The sequence below is a fragment of the Plectropomus leopardus genome, chromosome 16 (assembly GCF_026936395.1).
Source record: "Plectropomus leopardus strain MGB_pleo_1.0 chromosome 16, ASM2693639v1, whole genome shotgun sequence".
Taxonomy (NCBI): domain Eukaryota; kingdom Metazoa; phylum Chordata; class Actinopteri; order Perciformes; family Serranidae; genus Plectropomus; species Plectropomus leopardus.
The window spans coordinates 24956570-24975330 of record NC_142191.1 but is presented as its reverse complement, the minus strand read 5'-3'; the positions used below and the strand labels follow the sequence as shown (position 1 = coordinate 24975330).

General features: G+C 39.7%; 3 protein-coding genes across 6 annotated transcripts in view; 2 read left to right on the top strand and 1 right to left on the bottom strand.

Moving 5' to 3' along the window:
- The window catches only part of LOC148186909 (uncharacterized), a 50535-nt gene that overhangs the window by 22357 nt on the left and 9417 nt on the right, over positions 1-18761 (top strand). The gene's annotated exons all lie outside the window — the stretch shown is intronic.
- On the bottom strand, positions 1626-7575 carry LOC121963210 (cytochrome P450 2K1-like). The gene is made up of 9 exons (XM_088089132.1): positions 7300-7575; positions 6094-6256; positions 5850-5999; positions 5601-5761; positions 5251-5430; positions 4227-4368; positions 3939-4123; positions 2703-2844; positions 1626-2619 (listed from the first exon to the last, which is right to left on the bottom strand). Exons 1-9 carry the CDS (start codon positions 7504-7506, stop codon positions 2435-2437), a joined length of 1515 nt encoding a protein of 504 aa, XP_087945258.1. The 5' UTR covers positions 7507-7575; the 3' UTR covers positions 1626-2434.
- LOC148186910 (uncharacterized) lies at positions 10921-18611 on the top strand. Of its 2 annotated transcripts, XM_088089137.1 has the most exons (10): positions 10921-11039; positions 11138-11213; positions 15390-15710; positions 15792-16055; positions 16174-16272; positions 16468-16554; positions 16650-16678; positions 17402-17458; positions 17678-17746; positions 18483-18611. In XM_088089137.1, the coding sequence occupies exons 2-10, from the start codon at positions 11162-11164 to the stop codon at positions 18609-18611; spliced, it is 1107 nt and encodes a 368-aa protein (XP_087945263.1). In that variant the 5' UTR covers positions 10921-11039; positions 11138-11161. The 2 variants fall into 2 exon arrangements, with proteins under 2 accessions (XP_087945263.1, XP_087945262.1); XM_088089136.1 differs by lacking the exons at positions 10921-11039; positions 11138-11213 and adding an exon at positions 14586-14707.

The following is an 18761-nucleotide window of genomic DNA, read 5'->3' as shown; positions in this document are numbered from 1 at the left end:
TGCTATGTGTGAAACCATCTGACATGGCTGAGGGCGAGTTTGAGCAGCAGAGGACCATATGTTTGAAATCAAAGCGTTGAACGAGCCTAAGTAATCTGGCCCGACCCTACACAGGGTACGGCATATTTTCTGTCCAAGCCTAACCTGATCACTAACCCAAGCCTTATTAAAAACCCACATTTCCACCAAGAAGAAAAAAGAATAAATTAATAAATTCTAAATGTATCACAATCCCAGGGTTTCCTCGCACCATGTCTACTTTTTCCCTTCCTCATAAAGTTTCAGAATATTGTAATCGGCTTTGCATCTCGCTGAGGACAGGTTCAACAGAGTGGGCTGCACCCCTCGGTGCATCTCCATCTTGAGTCCGCATTGATGCCGAGTTTATGCATGGTATATGAACAAATTACCCCTAGCATTTCAAAGTGAAGTGAGTTTGAGAGGATTTGAAGATTTGCTCTGTTTGTTTATATTTGATTGCATTCCACAGAGCAAACCTTTCATCTCTCTTTTTTTCCAGATACTTTAACAAAAACACCATACATCCACATGAAAACTCATGAAAGTTTGCACACATACTGGAACTGGCGAAAATAAATAAATAAATAAATAAATAAATAAATAAATAAATAAATAAATAAATAAATAAATAAATAATAATTATTATTATTAATATTATTGTCTTTTTTGTTGTTTTATATTGTCAAAAATGGCTCTGTAGCACCCCCCTAGAAAATTTCAACAAAGGAGCAACTTGTTACATGTATAAAAATAGGCAGGCAAAAGTAACATCCCAAGTTGTCCAAAAATGTCTCCAAGAACTGGTGTTTGGTCGAAACATTTTGGCTTTTTTAATGATTTATCCACTATAATAAAGGCTTTTTAAATTAATTCCTCCTCCTTTTTCATGTTCTCATACTCTTGGAGTTCCTGGATTTCCCTCTGGTTTTATCCTGTTGTTTCCCGTCTTCCATGAACACCTGATACTATTTTGTGACCTACATCTGATTGCGTTCCACAGAGCAAACGTGCAAGCCAGTGGGTTTTGGGGAAAGTCCAGGGGATTATGTAGCAGCTGATGACTTGGAGGGGTTTTAACCTTCCTGCAGGAGTTGACTGATGAAGTATGTTGATGATTTACTTTTGTGTACAGAAGATGGACACGGTGTTCAAGCTCACAAAGTACCACTGGTGCAATATTTATCAGCACAAGGCCACAAAAACAGCCTCTTAAATCTGCAGAGGGTAAACAGAAGGTAAGTTTACCAGGTCACATTATTTCTTTTCATGGAAAAAGCTATCAGATGATCAGATATTAGATGATAGAATCCAAACCATGTTGAAAATTCAAAAGCTGTTCACTGTAGTAGATGATGAGGACAACTCTTGATAAGAAGATATAAATGCCTACCCAAAACTGAAACTTCTTTTGGAGATTCCTTAGATGAACCTCAGGGTCAGCTAATGGACCTAACTGCCTCATTGAACTTACAACTCTTGTAAGCAGAACTAAATTACGACAGATTTTATTGCCCGACAGACAGTTTGAGTTAACTTACGACTCATTTGGGGCAAGGAGCTGTCAACTGAGCTCCTGCAAAGACTCAAGGAGACATCAGGAGATCTCAATTTATAACAATTTATATCTTTGTTGCACAACCAACACGTGACATATCCGCACATCTCCAGACTGTAAGCAAGGACCACATTCACTGATTTTCGTATTCAAAGTGAAATGTACTTTGAAATGTTGTGTGGAGGTCTCATACCTACAGAACTGGAACTTTGCTGACCTCCCGATTTTGAGGCCAAACTCACAAACACAAGCTGTGCCTGTGTGTGTGTGTGTGTGGAGGGGTGTGACCTTTTGTAACCCCCCTGCCAGCAATGTGTTACACACTGAATGGAAAGACTCTTAGTACAGACTGGCATTTTGATATGCATCTCCTTTATCTGTATCTTAATTATCCTTCCTTTTTTAATCACCTTTTACATGCTTCTTTTATAATGTTTTAAATGTGTTTCCTTTCCCCCTGTTGTTGTATTTCAATGTTCTGTGTGAAGCACCTTGAATTGCCTTGTTGCTGAAACGTGCTATACAAATAAACTTGCCTTGCCTTGCCTTACACTGTTGTACCGATGCTATATTGTTTTGTAATCATGCAATTTGTGATTTTCTAATTATAGGTTTTGTTGACCATTAGACCTTTGGTCATATTAAGTACCCTTCATACTTTATATTTTGACGCTAGTACTTGTATACCTCCTTGTGCCTCCCTCTTGTATAAACCTGCTACAAATAAAGACCTGGTACCCTCTGCATTTGAGGTAAATAGAGGCCCTGCCCATGATTTGACGTTTTACTGTATACAACAAAGTTGAACAAAATAAAATTCATGTCACTGGGCCAGCACATAATGTCAAACAATCCTTGTCAAATACAGACAGCACACAATTTATGATGTGAAGGGGGGCGGGTTAAGCCCCCACTTGGATACAAATCCAATTCATCCTCTGAAACTCCTGGAGGAGCAGTGAAACGAAAGTGCTGCAGGAGGGTGGTGAGGAAGATGAAGAGCTCCATCCTGGCCAGACTCTCTCCAGGACAAGCTCTGCGACCTGCCAGATAGAGCGGAGTAGAAACTTAAGGCCATCGGTCATTACACTAATAATGAACTAGAGGGCTTGCTCAATTTACAAACCTGCAGAAAAAGCCAAGAAGGCATCTCGCTTGACAAACTTTCCATCTTTGTCCAAGAAGTGAGCGGGATAAAAGCTGTGTGGGTGCTCCCACTCACTTTCATCATACAGGACAGATGCCAAGAGAGGATAAACTGTGGTTCCCTGTAGGCAACAGGAAATAATAGGTGATGGTTTCCCCCGTAAATGTTTTTCATCAATAAAGTTTTCTGAAGAAAATATGCATGTGAGCTGAAAACTGTTAGCTGCTGCTTCTCCCAGATGTGGCTGCTGCCAGTTGTTGCTACAACATCAGTTTTTCAAATATTTTAGCACCACCTACAGGTATAATTGTTTTAGATGCCACAGACTTGTTCACCATCCCATTCTGTTTTGCCGAATGTGGTTGCCATGGAATATTACATTGAGACAATAGGGCAGTTAATATGTAGTATTGTGGTGCTTTACTAATAGCTACAAGGTGGGGCAATTAGTGCCTTTGTTAAATATGTCATGCATATGCTCATGAAAAACTTGTTTACCAAGTTTCATTTTATTAAAGTAAACAGAATTGCAAAAATATTGTGCTTCAGTGTTGCTGTAGCGCCCCCCTGTGTGTAGAATTGTTCAAAGTTTTGCACACTTGCGCAGTTTGGTTGTATGTACATGATTCCAAAAAACTGGTTGCAATCCAATCTACTGTTTAAGAGTTATGGTCTGTAATTTGCACTAGCCCCATATTAGGGGTAAAGATAACCACTTACAAACAAAAATGGTAATTGATAGCAAAAACATATTCAGGAGTTTCATACAGGTTCATCTACATATAAAAAAAAACAACCCAAAATGCCATTATCCAAGACAGATCGATCTGACGGGATGGTGGCACTATCAGGACCATGTTTAAACATGTTAAGCTTTCTAGATGGGGGTCCTGACCATAAAGTATGAATGCTTTAGCATTTATTGAGATTTCACCTTTCAGACATTGCTCCCATAGACTTTCCAATGTAAATTTAGTGAGAATGTATTATGTAATATAGTTTTAAAATGATGGAAATGAATGGTATAAAATTACAGAAACATTCTAGAATAAAGAAAAGTAATAGCATAGCATCTCCAAAAGATAGACACCAAAAGACAGTGAGAACATGCTAGCTCTCACACTAAATGCTTGCTACATGTAGCACTTTTCACATTTTGATTTAGAGCATGAAAATCAGTGTGGTAGACATATTGTGTGTTTTATTCAGTCGTACCTTCTTAATAAAGTGACCCTGGAAGATTACATCTCGGGTAGTTTTGTGAGGAAGAGCCACAGGGGCAATGTCGACCAGTCTCTGTGTCTCATGGATGACAGCATTGGTAAAGTGCAGGTTCTTCTTGTCCGCGACCTGCACTTGACGACTTCCTATAACCCTGCTCAGCTCCTCCTGGACCTGGTCTGGAAGATAAAAAGCTTTTGTTGGTATGAAGACATTTTTTTCAGTGTGGCTTGGATTAAATCTGTTCATTCATTTAAGTTGTGGACATTTTAAGCTCCTTACCTTGTATTTTTGGATACTTGGCCATGAGCAGAAGTCCCCATCTCAGTGTAATTGCTGTTGTGTCAGTGCCACCACCAAGTAGATTCCGAATTGTTTCCACAAGGTTTTCATCGTTGTAGTGATCATTTTTATTCCCAGATTCCTGCAGGCAAAGATTTATCAGAGCATTTTTTAGAATAAATCCAATCCCAAAGATTTTCTTTTTCAAATTTTTGCAAAAGAAATCAACATTTTGGTAATTTGTTTATTTTAAATTATCTAAACAGCATCAGGTGAGACCGCGGCAGGCCAGAAATGGGTGTGGTGTTACACTGGCAGACGGCCAGTAAGCACCTGCTGCGTTTGCACAATATGTGCACGGAGGGCGTCACTTGAGAATGCTGCCAGACGGAATCTGTAGCATACACATGAAACATGTCAGTACCACATCAGGATGTCACGCTGTCGGTAATGACGTGACATGACATGTGCAAAGGCGCTTATAGGGCGGGTGGAAGGGGAAGTGGATGGGTCCCACAAACTCTGACTTTCATGCCTGATGACAGCTGGGATAGGCTCCAGCCCCCCCGCAACCCTTACGAGGACAAGCGGTTATGGACAATGAATGAATGAATATTTAGACCTTGAGAATAACACAGGCTCAAAAGCTAACTTGCTAATTAGTTTCCATTCTGCAGGCTACCAGGCATTCAAAAGTTATTTTCGTAGCATATAAATATTTCCTACTATGCCAGCATGAGCAAACACAGTCGGCTTCTCATTTCATGCCTCATATTAGATAAATGGTTATGACTAGTCTGTCAGATCTCAAGTTGCCAAAACAAATAAAACATGAGCACACAGATTTGTCTGTTGTCGTGCATGTATAGACTGACAACTGACATAAAATGAAAGTTTAATTATACCATTTATTTGATACAGAGTTCCCTCAAGTTTATTGTAGCTGTCTCTCATTGAGTCTGTGACTCAATGAGAGACAGCTACATAAACCAAAACATTAATTCTGATGGAAATATTTTCCAACCTCAAGATTTTTTTGATGAACCAGAAAGGCATCCACAAAGCTTCTGCACATCTGTGGATTGAGTGTCTCTTTCAAACCACTGATTATCTCTAAATTCTGTTTTACAATGACGTCACCCAATCTGTGGAATTCCTTCCTGTTAGGAATCCATTTGAAGAGATGTGGGAACATGTTGTACACCTGTCAAAGAAGATTTACAGTACATTATCATTTATAATCACATTTAACATAGATTTTATTAAACAGGAGACAAAAATCTAAATTCCAGATGCAATCCTTTGTGTGTTATTTATTTAATATTTCAGTCTCTATACTGAAATTAAAAGTTTCACAAAATCATAAAGTGATACCTTTATTGAAGCGGAGTCAGCAAGTTTAACACGTGTGCTTATGCAATTTAGTATGCATAGAAACTGTGGATCATCGTATTCAAATCTGCTGCCATAGACCATGGAGCCAATAACATTAGAGACTGCAAAATATGTTGGTTGGGTGGTATCAAAAGCTTCTCCTTTAGAAAAGGAAACAGGGAGAGATTTACAGCATTGTTTTTTTTCACCCCAAATATTACTCACAAATTGATTATGTTAAAAGAAGACCTTTGAACTTCTTAAGCACTCCAATGAGGTGGTGGCATTCCTCAATGATTTTGTCCTCGCACGCCTTCTTGCCCATCCCAAAGTCTTTCAGGTTCATCAAGGCAAAGCGCCTCATTTCTTTCCATGTTTCACCATTTGACCATGTAATACCTGAGTAAAAGTGATTCAATAAAAAAGTGCAAGATACACGACTGAGGGTTGAAGGCTGGACAGAATTAGAAAAAGGGAAGAGATATTTCCTTACCATGTCCTTTATTATTATCGATCAAAATTTTCATTGGATCTCTGTCTCCAAACTCGTCAGCATATTTAACAAGTGCCTCCTTCACCGTCTTGTATCCTGCCAGAACCACCACTTTCTTTGGTCCCATATGGATGGTGAACACTGATCCATATTTCTTTGAAAGCTAGAAAAAACAGAATACTGTAAGTGCATTTTAGCACACACACACACACACACACACACACACACATAGAGAGAGAGAGAGCAGAAAGAAAGCAAAGTAACACTTAATTACGGCTCATGATGTCCCAGTATAGTATGCAACCTCCTGCCAGATACATGTAGGTACAAGAGGTGTAGTGCTGCTGGGGCACACCAAGATGAGGTTGATCTTAGTGTCTACAAGAGGTCAGTGACAGTAAACAACCTCAAATCCTGACCAAGCGGTCATCTGGGTGGTGGGAGTTAATCATTTAGACTCACAACTGTCACTTCTGCTCCACTGCCGCTTCCTCTCCTGTAATCACGCTGATCACCTCCACCTGTGCTGTTTCCCCGTCTCTCGCTCTGCCTGGCTGCACCCTCATCAGCAGTAATCATACCCACCTGTTGCCAGTCCCCTGCTCCTGCATGTAACCTGTCCTGTGTCTCATCCTCACTGTCAGATTGTTCTTTGCCATGCGAGACTCTCCAGCGTTCTTTTCCTGCCTGATCTCCTGTTGCCGAACCTGCCCGTCTCTGACCAACCTGCTCTGTCTCCATCCCGGTTATCTGACCTTCCTTCCGTCTTCTGGCTCTGAGCTTGATCTGTGTTTTCCTGATCTCCGGTCGCAGAGAAGAGGTGGTATTCTGCGAGCCTGCCTGCAAGGTCCGCCATTGCTAGGGTGAGTTCGGCTGATCTCTGCTTACCTGCTCCGCTTTCCTGGCTGGTTTCCTACCTGAGCATCCTTGTCAATTGGTTCAGGGATCGATTCGGTGAGTCATCGGCACGGACGTTCAGCTCAGTGGACTGTCCTAGAAGTGTGATTTACCCTGCTATTTTCATTTAAGACTCTTTAAGACTGTTTCTGATTCATGTGTTGCTTTTGTTGCCGTGACAACAACACTTAATCATCCTCTTTATCACTTTACAGTCCCCTTTTATAGGTCCTTGTGTAGTGTAGACATATGCTGTATATAAACAATGAACTAACATACAAGAAAGTTACCTTTATGGCACCACCTCACCTTGAGTAATGTGTTGTAGGGTGTCTTGAGGTCAAGCTGCAGCAGGTTCCCGAGTAGGGGAAGTGGTTTTGGTCCTGGAGGTTCTTTCCAGTCCTCTTGGGAGCTGAGGCTGAAGGTGGAGAACAGATAGATGAGGAGCAGGCCCCCCAGAGCCCCCAGCAGGGAGACAGGACTGGAGGACTGTAGAAAAAGATTCAAAATCTCCATGACCTAAGAAAGTGACCTGATTTGACACAATACGTGTCCTTACAGAGCCTTTAGCTTTGTGAGTGTTTGAGTGCAGAGTCTCATTTGGCCTCAGATGATAAAAAGGTACAGCCCAAGGGGTGGGACAAACTGTTAAAACCATCCACAATTGCTGTGAGGTATTTTCAGGTTTGCAAAAGGAAGATGAAGCTGGTTGAGTGGAAAAAAACAGTCACATTTCACTACAATTTTTGCCTGGGGTTTTCAGTGAGTGATAGACTTGGCACCATTGGTCAGTGTGACTGAGATGTGTGATTGCTCTGTCAGTTTTGGACGTAGATGAGTGAGAAGATCACCTCTTCAGTTTGTTTGTATCACAGTGTCTGAAGGGGTGGCACTGTCGTTATGAAGAGAAGAAGAAAATCAGACACTGACTGAAACTCAAGTGAATATTTCACGTTACAGTGTTGGATTGGGTGCCAACACAAAGAAAAAATTCTCCGTTTGTCAATCAGCGGGAGAACGATTCCCAATCAGTATCAGCGGTGCTTGGCTCTGATAGCAGCTGCAGGCAGCACAGCCTCCACCGGTCACACAGGGACATTCATTCCCAGGTTCTGACTGTAGCTGCAGAGGGAGGATGTGTTTATGATCAGCTGGTACAGCTCCAGAGAAAGCAGCCCTCCTCTGCTGTGTGACTGTGTATAACGTTGAGTGTATTGTTCTGCATTTTAACATATTTCTGGGTTGCCGAGTCTCATGCTACTGTCGTGTGACATACACTTTCATGGTCAGTCTCACACTCTCATGAAACCAAAGCAAATCATCTAAACCATCTAAAACACTGCAGCAGCAGAAGTTTTGAAAAATCATGTAATGCAGTGAATGCCTTTGACTATAGAATACAGCTGATTATTTGACAACCAAGCAGCGTTTCATTATAGTTGATCAAAAGGGTGATTGCCTGACAGCGCAGTTAAAGACAGACAAACAGAGCAGAGCTTCTCCTCATAGCACCAAGTATCTGAATGAACAAACAGCCAATATGCTGGTGGAAAGTGATTTCTTTAGACTTCTACAGACTATTTTGTTGTAGTTTCAGGTTTAGTCAGATTTTGGATGGAATTATCAAGAAACACCAAAGCGCATAGCTCCGTGTTTCATCCAGCCACAATTCCCACACAATTCTGTCAAGGATAACTAATAAAATCAAGTACATTTTTCATGTAGATCCAGCAAATACATTCTTCTGTTTTTGAAGCCCTGACAAAGGCAGGTGTTTGGTTGAAACATTTGGGCTTTTTTAATGATTTATCCACTATGATAAAGGCTTTTTAAATTAATTCCTCCTCATTTTTCATGTTCTCATACTCTTGGAGTGCCTGGATTTCCCTCTGGTTTTAACCTGTTGTTTCCCGTCTTCCATGAACACCTGATACTATTTCGTGACCTACATTTGATTGCGTTCTACAGAGCAAACCAGTCATCTCTCTTTTTTTCCAGATATATTTTTTCTGTTCTGGTTTGTTTTTACATGTAGGCAGCTCTCTTGAAGTTGGACGTGCAAGCCAGTGGGTTTTGGGGAAAGTCCAGGGGATTATGTAGCAGCTGATGACTTGGAGGGGTTTTAACCTTCCTGCAGGAGTTGACTGATGAAGTATGTTGATGATTTACTTTTGTGTACAGAAGATGGACAGGTTGTTCAAGCTCACAAAGTACCACTGGTGCAATATTTATCAGCACAAGGCCACAAAAACAGCCTTTTAAAACTGCAGAGGGTAAACAGAAGGTAAGTTTACCAGGTCACATTATTTCTTTTCATGGAAAAAGCTATCAGATGATCAGATATTAGATGATAGAATCCAAACCATGTTGAAAATTCAAAAGCTGTTCACTGTAGTAGATGATGAGGACAACTCTTGATAAGAAGATATAAATGCCTACCCAAAACAGAAACTTCTTTTGGAGATTCCTTAGATGAACCTTGGGTTTAGCTAATGGACCTAACTGCCTCGATGAACTTACAACTCTTGTAAGCAGAACTAAATTACGACAGATTTTATTGCCCGACAGACAGTTTGAGTTAACTTACGACTCATTTGGGGCAAGGAGCTGTCAACTGAGCTCCTGCAAAGACTCAAGGAGACATCAGGAGATCTCGACATCATAGAAACCGACAATTTATATCTTTGTTGCACAACCAACACGTGACATATCCGCACATCTCCAGACTGTAAGCAAGGACCACATTCACTGATTTTCGTATTCAAAGTGAAATGTACTTTGAAATGTTGTGTGGAGGTCTCATACCTACAGAACTGGAACTTTGCTGACCTCCCGATTTTGAGGCCAAACTCACAAACACAAGCTGTGCCTGTGTGTGTGTGTGCGTGTGGAGGGGTGTGACCTTTCGTAACCCCCCTGCCAGCAATGTGCTACACACTGAATGGAAAGACTCTTAGTACAGACTGGCATTTTGATATGCATCTCCTTTATCTGTATCTTAATTATCCTTCCTTTACACTGTTGTGTACAGATGCTATATTGTTTTGTAATCATGCAACTTGTGATTTTCTAATTATAGGTTTTGTTGATAGACCTTTGGTCATATTAAGTACCTTTCATACTTTGTATTTTGACGCTAGTACTTGTATACCTTTACTCAAATAGGATCTTTGGCAGCCTTTAATTATATTAGTGTTTTGACATCGTAGTACTACACTTACTTATTTTCAAACATATCTATTATGTTTGTTAAATGTGGTTAATACTTTTTTACTTAGTTAATGATCTGCCAAATAATTATTTGGTTTTCTCAGAATTGTTTGGTATTGATCAGCAGAGGAGAGCATCATGGTTTCAAATATTGAAGTTTTGAAGGCCTGTAGTGAACTTAATCAACACTTTAGGAAGAAATTAGATCTGGACAGTTAAAACAATAGAGGTGACAGAAGGCAGGAGTGTATTTTTGACGCTTTGACGGTCAAGCAGTATGTCCCTTTTTTTTACAGGAGTTATGACCGCTGTGGGCTTTTGCCCGATGCCTGCTTGTGCTGCAGCCCTGAGCTGCTGTGAGCTGCTGTTTATCTGCCTTGAAAGAGAGAACTGTGGAAACAGCCCACGCTACATGTGTTCTAAATGATGGTTTAGAACCAGAGGACTTTGCACGAGAGAAACTGTGAGATAAAGAGAGACTTCGATTGAGACGAAGCCTGATAAGCTGTCATCGTGATCTCATCTCAGCCACATGAGGCGTCAGAAGATGATTCAGATGTTCATGGAGAGAGAGAGAGAGAGATGGAGGAAACAAACTCAAGCCGAGTTTGCTGTGGTGATTTGACCATTGTGACTGTGTGTGAGTGCTTGGGACTTTTTGTGTGTGCTGGGGTTGTCTTTTCCATCTGTCTGTGTTGCAGGGGTTGGGCATGGCTTCTGGGTGCTGAAGCTTGGGGCACATTCTCTCACCTGCGCCTCATCATCAATCAACCTCTCACTGCTTATATACTGGGACTTCGCATCTCCTCGGCGCCAGATGATTTCAAGCTCCACAAGTGGTAGATCGGCCGTCTCATTCTGAGATTCTTTCTGTGCTTCTAGATTTGTTTTGGTGTCTCTCAGTTTCTTACTCATTGTGACTCTCTGTGATCTTAAGAAAGTGACCGCCTTGGACGGCCGTATGATCACCTCCATTACCCATCGCACCTCCCCTGTTTCCCTCAGCCTACCAGGTAACCATCGTGAGACTATCCAGTTTTTCATTCTCCCTTCTCCCCTCACTCCCATAGTTTTGGGTTTACCCTGGCTCCAGACCCATAACCCACAGATTGACTGGAAAACCTCATCTAACACAGGCTGGAGTTTCCAGTGTCACTCCTCATGTCTACTCTCCACATGTCCGCCTCACACCCACTCCGTAACCCCTCCTGTTTCACCTGACTTGTCCTCAGTGCCCCCTGAGTATCATGACCTCGCCACAGTCTTTAGCAAACAACTAGCTCTGTCCCTACTCCCTCATCGCCCGTATGACTGTGCCATTGACCTTCTCCCTGGAGCCCCCCTTCCCACTCGCCGTGTTTTCAACCTGTCATGTCCCGAGAGAGAGGCTATGGAAAATTACATTCAGGACTCACTTAGAGCAGGTCTCATACGCCCCTCCTCCTCTCCTTTGGGCGCTGGGTTCTTCTTTGTTAAAAAGAAAGACTCCTCCCTCCGCCCATGCATTGACTATCGAGGCCTCAATGCATCACTATTAAATATAAGTATCCTCTCCCCCTAATTGATCCCTCCTTTGACCTCCAGAGTTGGACCTCCAAACTCCAAACGCAATGCCAGTCAACTCAACTAAACTTGACTCAACTCGACTCAACTCAGCTTTATTTACATAGCAAAATAGATAATTAAAAGTCTATAGAATAAAAATAGATAAGAATAAAAATGAACAGCTGAACAGGGATAAAAAAAAGTAAAAACCAGTGATTAAAACTTAAAATTAAGATTTATGTCACTGCAGATTAAAAAGAAAGGTATTAATTTGCTTGTAAAGATACCAATACAGCTGAATAAGGTGTAAGCTTGTTGGGAGATTAAGCTAAAAGTTCTAGTAAATGGCCATCAAAAATATTGATGTAATGCCCAAATTGTATATAATTTGGTGTAAATATCACAACACACAAACATGTTTTCTGCTTAAAAAGTTCCAATGGAGAAAGATAGTAAGGACTCTTTCATATTTAGTTGGTTACATCTCAGATAAACTCAGCAAGAGGATTTTAAAGTATTCCAAAAGTTATCCAAAGTATCCAGAATATGTTACATAGTTTGAGTAATCTAATTGAATGTTATGCTGCTTATATGTAATACTTTTTTGAACAATGTTGAACCATTTAGATTAAATTTTGTACAATTCTGACTGTTTATTTCTCACTTTAGAGTGATGAACTACTCTAATTTTAAACTTCTGTTACAATGTCAGTGAAATTAGTCATAAACATCATTACCTGTGTCCTCTTTACTGTTGGTTCCATGTGAGACTGTATATGATTACTGTTGCTCATGGATTAGAAATCAACTGTTAAATGTAAATCAGTGTGAGTATAGTGCCAAGTGAAGGACTATTGACTATTCAGATTCAGGAAGATAAGACAAAGAATGACGTAGGCTGAGCATCCACGAACATAAATTAAGCAATTTACCACAGTTATTTTAAAAAGTCAAAATGAGGAAGTGGCACATTTCTCAAAACACACAGATATTAGCTGAGAGAGGACAAAAAAAATTCAAGATAGATGTAATCAGATGGATTGAAATGTCTTTATTTCTGAAACTGCTGCTTCGGTTTAAAGGTAAGAATACCTAAAACATATCAACCTAAATTCTAAATGAGCAACTGTAGAAACTATTCAGATGTTGGTTTGGTAAATAGAATCCTGGCAGCTGACGCAAACTAGCATTACTATCGATTAATCTGTTCGCATCAAAACCTTTTGTTGCATCAGTGTCCCAATTGTTACAAATTTATCAAACCTATTATGAATAGTTTTGCTGCAAATATTAGCATGTGGCATATTAGCATATTTTGCATATTTGTGTTATTCATTTGTCACTTTCATTAGGCAAGCATTATTAAAACTATCCTCATACCAACTGTCAGCATGAAAATTTATTAATGATGTTTTCTCTACATCCAATTGAAATCATCTTACAGGAGCACTATTTGTTGATTTTACCAAAGCTTTTGATCTGACTGATCACTATAACATTTTGGACAAATGGCATGCTACTGGGGGTGGCATAGTAGTGTAATGATTAGCACTGTCACCTCGCGGCAGAAGGGTCCCAGGTTCAAACCTGGTTTAGGGTGGGTTCAAATTTGGGGGGGCTTGTGCGGAGTTTGCATGTTGTCCCCCGTGTCAGCTTGGGTTTTGTCTGGGTTCCCCGGCTTCCTCCGATATTTCAAAGACATGAAAGTTAGGTTAATTGGTCGGGGTTAATGTGGGCATCAATGGTTGTCTGTTTCCATGAAATGGCCTTGCGAGTGTCCGGCAACCTGTTTAGGTCGTACCCTGCCTTTGCGCGATGTAAGCTGGGATGGCCTCCAGACCCCCAACCCTTAAGAGAATAAGTTGTTACAGACAATGAATGAATGAATACATGCTATTGGACTTGCAACATACATTGCTGTGGTTTAATCCATATCTTCACAAGAGAAAGCAAAAGGTTATAAATGTGATTTGCTTATCCACCTGAGAGGTGTTCCCCAAGTCTCTTCTCTAGGACCACTTCTTTTGTCTATTTTCATTAAAGATGTCCCACCTCAACTCCACCACATACATATATACATATCTTGTGTATGAACTCCAAACTTACACATTGATCATGTAGTGAAAAGGGAAATTTTACATGAATAGATGCATGCATACATACATACATGCATACATACTGTACATACATGCATACATATGTAGTTACATACACCCATATGTATATCCACTTCAGAACCCAATAACTTTCATAATGAATAGTCTGATACATTCAGATATGTAAGGGGTCACATCAGGATCTGCTTAGGCTCTCTCACACTAAACCAGCTAATGAAGCTATTGCCTTGATCAGTAAATATGTAACAAAAGGATGGAAGGAAGTCCAGCTTGCTTATTCTGACAAAGAGAAGTCAGAAGTGGTTGGCAAAGTGCTTTCGTATCTTGAAATGGTGGAGAAGGTCAAGCACAGTTGTGATGAAACAGAGGTCATCAATTTAATAGAGGAAAACAAGCTGTGAGTGACCTTTCTCCTTCTTTCCCAAGCTTTAAAAAGATAGTCAGACAAAGCAAAAACATTATCAAAGAGATACTTCATTAAGGGGCCATCTTCAATATGTATTAAATCAGGGCCATGATCATTATGTTTTTAAACAATGTTTCCTGTAAATCATGATACATATGACAGTATAAAGTAAAATGAATTTCATTTTCCACCTTGTTTAACTTGCAGTTTTCACAGATTCTTTCATCCTCAGACACATACATTTATGAACTTACAAAAGAGAGACTGTGAGGAAGTGACACATTACTCATCACAGGAAGTTAATTTACTTACATGCATGAGTTCAGAGGCTGACGGTTAAAAGCTGGGAACATGACACAGAAAAAAGAGAGAAGCACAATGGCTGAATTCAGATGGATTAAAGTGTCTTTATTTCTTTGTCTGGTGCTGCAGTTTACAGGTAAGGAAAATATAACAGAGAAATATATATACGTATATATATATATATATATATATATATATATATACACACACACACAGATATAATATAAAACATAACTTTATTAATACTAATAATGGTATGTTATTATATGCAGCAACTTTTTGTTCAACTAAGATAGCCAAGTCTGCATGTGCCACATTCAGATGTCTTTCACAAACATTTAAACCTTTGAAAGCAAATTCTTTTTTTTTTTTTTTCAAAAGAAATTTGAAACAGCTAAAAAGGGAATGTGCAACTTGGATATTAAAAAAGGGGGGCAAAAAAATGACCAAATTTTTTTTTCTAAAGAGAGAGAGAAATTGAAAAAAATGTTAAAATTGTTAAAAGTCAAAATATTATAATATTATTACTCTAATTATTATTTTTTAGTAAGTTAGTTATCACTTTTTTCTTGTCTTTTTGCAGGGAGGATGTTTCAGATAATTTTTTGTAACTTGTAACTATCTCCTGTGTTTTTGAAAGAGATCAAGCGGATTTTCTCAAAGGGTTAAAAATGAGCTGCCTTTCATGAAATTTGGAAACAAAAGACAAGTATTTGTAAACTGGAGCTGTATCTGAAATTATCCTCAGGCCAAATGTTAACATTGATAGCACATTCATATTTTATCTTTTTTTAAATCTTTTTCATCTTCTTTTACAGAAGTTACTGGACAACATTACCTCTCCTCCATTGTCAGAGATGGAGATGATGCCACTTTGCCTTGTGAAAATGTGATAGATGATCAGAATAACTGTGATGGCACTACATGGGCTGCTATATCCGGAGGCAGAACAGAAGATCTGGTTACACTTGGTCAGATCGGTGAAATTACTAGATCAGACAGACTAAGTGTTACAGAGAACTGTTCTCTGGTCATAAAAAGGGTCACAGATGACGATGCTGGTCGTTACGACTGTCGACAGTTTAAATCAGGGATACACACGGGTGAAGACAAGCTGGTTTTTCTTTCTGTTGTTCACAGTGAGTATTTACATCATTTTAAGATCAAATTACAACAATACATTGAAACATTACAATAACTGATGAATTTGTCTTTATCAGTGAAGGCATGTGAAGATGGTGAAAAAGTGACACTGTCCTGCTCAACATCCAGTGACACAAGGTGTAGACATACAGTGAAGTGGTTGTGTGAGGGTGAAAATGAGGATGAATTTACCAAAAACGCACAAACATCACATTTTGACTGTTCGGATAGTGAGGAATTACCTACTCTCAATCTCAAACAGAAGCCAATCTGTAAGTGTAAAGTGATGGATGGTTTCACTCAAAAAGTGCAGGTGTTCTCCTTCAGCCCTCAGTCCTCAGGTGAGAAACCAGGTGTATGATGAGCAATTTATAATCGTCTTGAACTAATATGAATGACCAAAACTAAATTGTGAGGTACTGTTTGCTGAGGTTTTTTATATATATATAATTTGTCCAGGTGAGGATGCAACAGTAATAAGAACAACTGAAAGCAGCACACAATCAAGAACCACCTCAACAGTGCCAGCCATCAGTAATACTTCAACAGCACCACCAAGTACTGACTCAAAGTCTTGTCTACCTTTCAGTCTTTCTCTCAGCTTCTCTCAGCTTTTAAAACCAATAGTGTGAATGCTAGACCATTTGGCTGTGCCTCCAAGAGTTATTTCTCTTCTAATTTAGCTGCAGGATTTTGAAAAGAACAAAAAGAACTGCAGCAAAAATGATTTTAATGCTTTCATTGGCTTTTCAGGTTGGTGGTTGTATGTCAGTGTGGCTGTGGGTTTAGTGGTACTCTTAATAATCACTACTGCTGTCATCAGATGGAGGAGAACTAAAGGTGAGACCATTCACAGATTGAGCTTTTAGCAAACAAAGTTTTGAAAAGGCTTAATGTGTTTGCTGTGGAAGATTAACTCAGCTTTATCTTTTCAGGCAAGAAAACGCAGATGGATGACAATACCGTGAGTTTAAAACCAAATAATCAATTACTGACAGAACTCTGACTGGAAGAGAAAGTAAACATTTTGTCTAGATCTGTCCAAAATTTTTTTTTAAAAAAAGCTCATCTCTCAGGCATGTGAGCCTGTTGCAGTGATGACATGACTGGGGGCAACGTATCCTCATATAACAGTTCAGTGACGAAAATGCTCACACAGAAGTTCTTATCTTATCTGACAAATTAGCCTCACATTTTCAGTGCTATATGCTTAGAATAAAGTTTTGCTTTAGGCAAGTAGAGTTATTTTGGTTAAGTTTAGGAGAAGAAATGGTGACTGCGTACCTTAAGATAACTTGAATTCACTTGGTTTCACATGGGACACGATCACTGGTCTCCTAGGGGAAAGGTTCTGTGTTTGTTTGACATGTCCACCACTCCAACCTGTCTCATTATATGGATGACTTCCTTATTTACTCCCATAAACACATCGGTCATTTGATCACTGTCTTTCCATACACATGGATAATACACAAATTACTGGTTTATGTTTACATGGATTACATGCAAAATTTGGTGCATTACTTACTAGGTATACACACTAACTGTGCGTGAGAACAGCTTGCTCCAGGAAGTTGCTGCATCTGGCTGTTGCTCACCAAGTAATAGTTACACATAATTCACTGTCTAAAAGTACAATTAGTGTTGTTTTTTTATGTACACAAACGTGAACTGTGTGTTTGTACAGGGACACAGCTTATGCCCCACGGTGGCTCCGCCTGGTCCAGATACGCGTCAGTACATGGTGAGATCACCCAGCTCAAAGTTACATCCACTGTTGTATGTTTGTTCCCTAAAATATATGTAAAGTAAATCTTGAGTTTCCCAGCCAAGAGACAAGAAAACAGAAGGAAGAGAGCTCAACTGAAATGCACCAAAATAGAACAGAAAAGGAAGTGATGTGTGTGCAATGTGGGGTAACAGAGAGAAAAAAAACTGAAGGTGTCTTGTCTTCTCTGTGCAGGCTGACCCTGAAGATGGTGTTTCTTATGCCTCCATCAGCTACACCAAGAACACCACCAGTAAAGTGCAGGTAAGCTGTCTGATCGGTAACACTGGTTAATGAGGGAAGAAAACACAAGTTAAATGAGGAGAGGAGCAGCAGCTCTATGATGAAAACTCATTTATTTTTACATAGGGACAGATCAGTATTTTATACAAGAAAAGGCGTCACTTGCAGTGATGAACCTACAAATAATTATCAGCCAAATCTGCTCTTCCGCTCAGCCAGTTTTACAGTTTCAGCTCATCGTTAATCTCCTGTCCCACGACTGCACTGTTCTGGTTCACTCCTGCTACTCCTATAGTGTTGTTTTCAGTGACAAAGCTGTAAAATGCTATTGTACAATACCTGCTCAGCAGCAAAAAGCAGACAGATACATTTAGAGAGCTGGTGAATATAGTGAAGTGTTTAGCAGCTTAATTAAAAGATATTTCTCTCAGAAGTTGGTGAAGACCAAAAACAAAGCTAAAAGAGGGTGACTAATGGACTTACATTCATCAAATAGATACAAACACCACTTAAAATGAGCTAGTTTCTCTGTGTCTATTGGATAGTTCACTACCATTTGCCATGAATATTTATCTAGTCCTCCTTATTAATGTTCCTCTAAACTTTTCTCAGTAGCTGCCATCAGACCAACACGTCAACTTCACACACATAAAAGCTGCAGCAGGACTTTCAGAACTCCTCTCCACATCTTGTCACATGTTGAGTTTATCCATATTGTGTCTATTATTTACTGGATTTGCGGTTGTGTGCTCCTCAGGTTAAATACGATGATGAAGAAGGTGATGCAGTGACCTACAGCACTGTGAAAGCTTCCTCTTCTTCTTACACTGGAGCCTCTGCTGATCCCAGTGACCTATACGCTAGTGTCAACAAATCAAAGAAATAAGGGACCACAGCACCTAAGAAACATTTTACAAGCTTTGGGACATTCACTCTCTCTGCTTCACTGTGCATGACTGCAGGAAGCAGAAGTCAAGGGGGTGAGCTGCAAACTTCATTTTGTGTTTCAACTTCTGTTAACTGAGGCTTTATTGAG

Coding starts and splice junctions, on each gene's coding strand:
- LOC148186910 (XM_088089136.1), top strand. CDS start 14,620: ATGACACAGAAAAAAGAGAGAAGCACAATGGCTGAATTCAGATGGATT. Junction 14,708..15,389: donor TCTGGTGCTGCAGTTTACAG/GTAAGGAAAATA, acceptor CTTCTTTTACAG/AAGTTACTGGACAACATTAC. Junction 17,459..17,677: donor CAGATACGCGTCAGTACATG/GTGAGATCACCC, acceptor TTCTCTGTGCAG/GCTGACCCTGAAGATGGTGT.
- LOC121963210 (XM_088089132.1), bottom strand. CDS start 7,506: ATGGAGATTTTGAATCTTTTTCTACAGTCCTCCAGTCCTGTCTCCCTG. Junction 5,762..5,849: donor AGTGCTTAAGAAGTTCAAAG/GTCTTCTTTTAA, acceptor CCTTTTCTAAAG/GAGAAGCTTTTGATACCACC. Junction 2,845..3,938: donor AGGGTCACTTTATTAAGAAG/GTACGACTGAAT, acceptor TGTTGCCTACAG/GGAACCACAGTTTATCCTCT.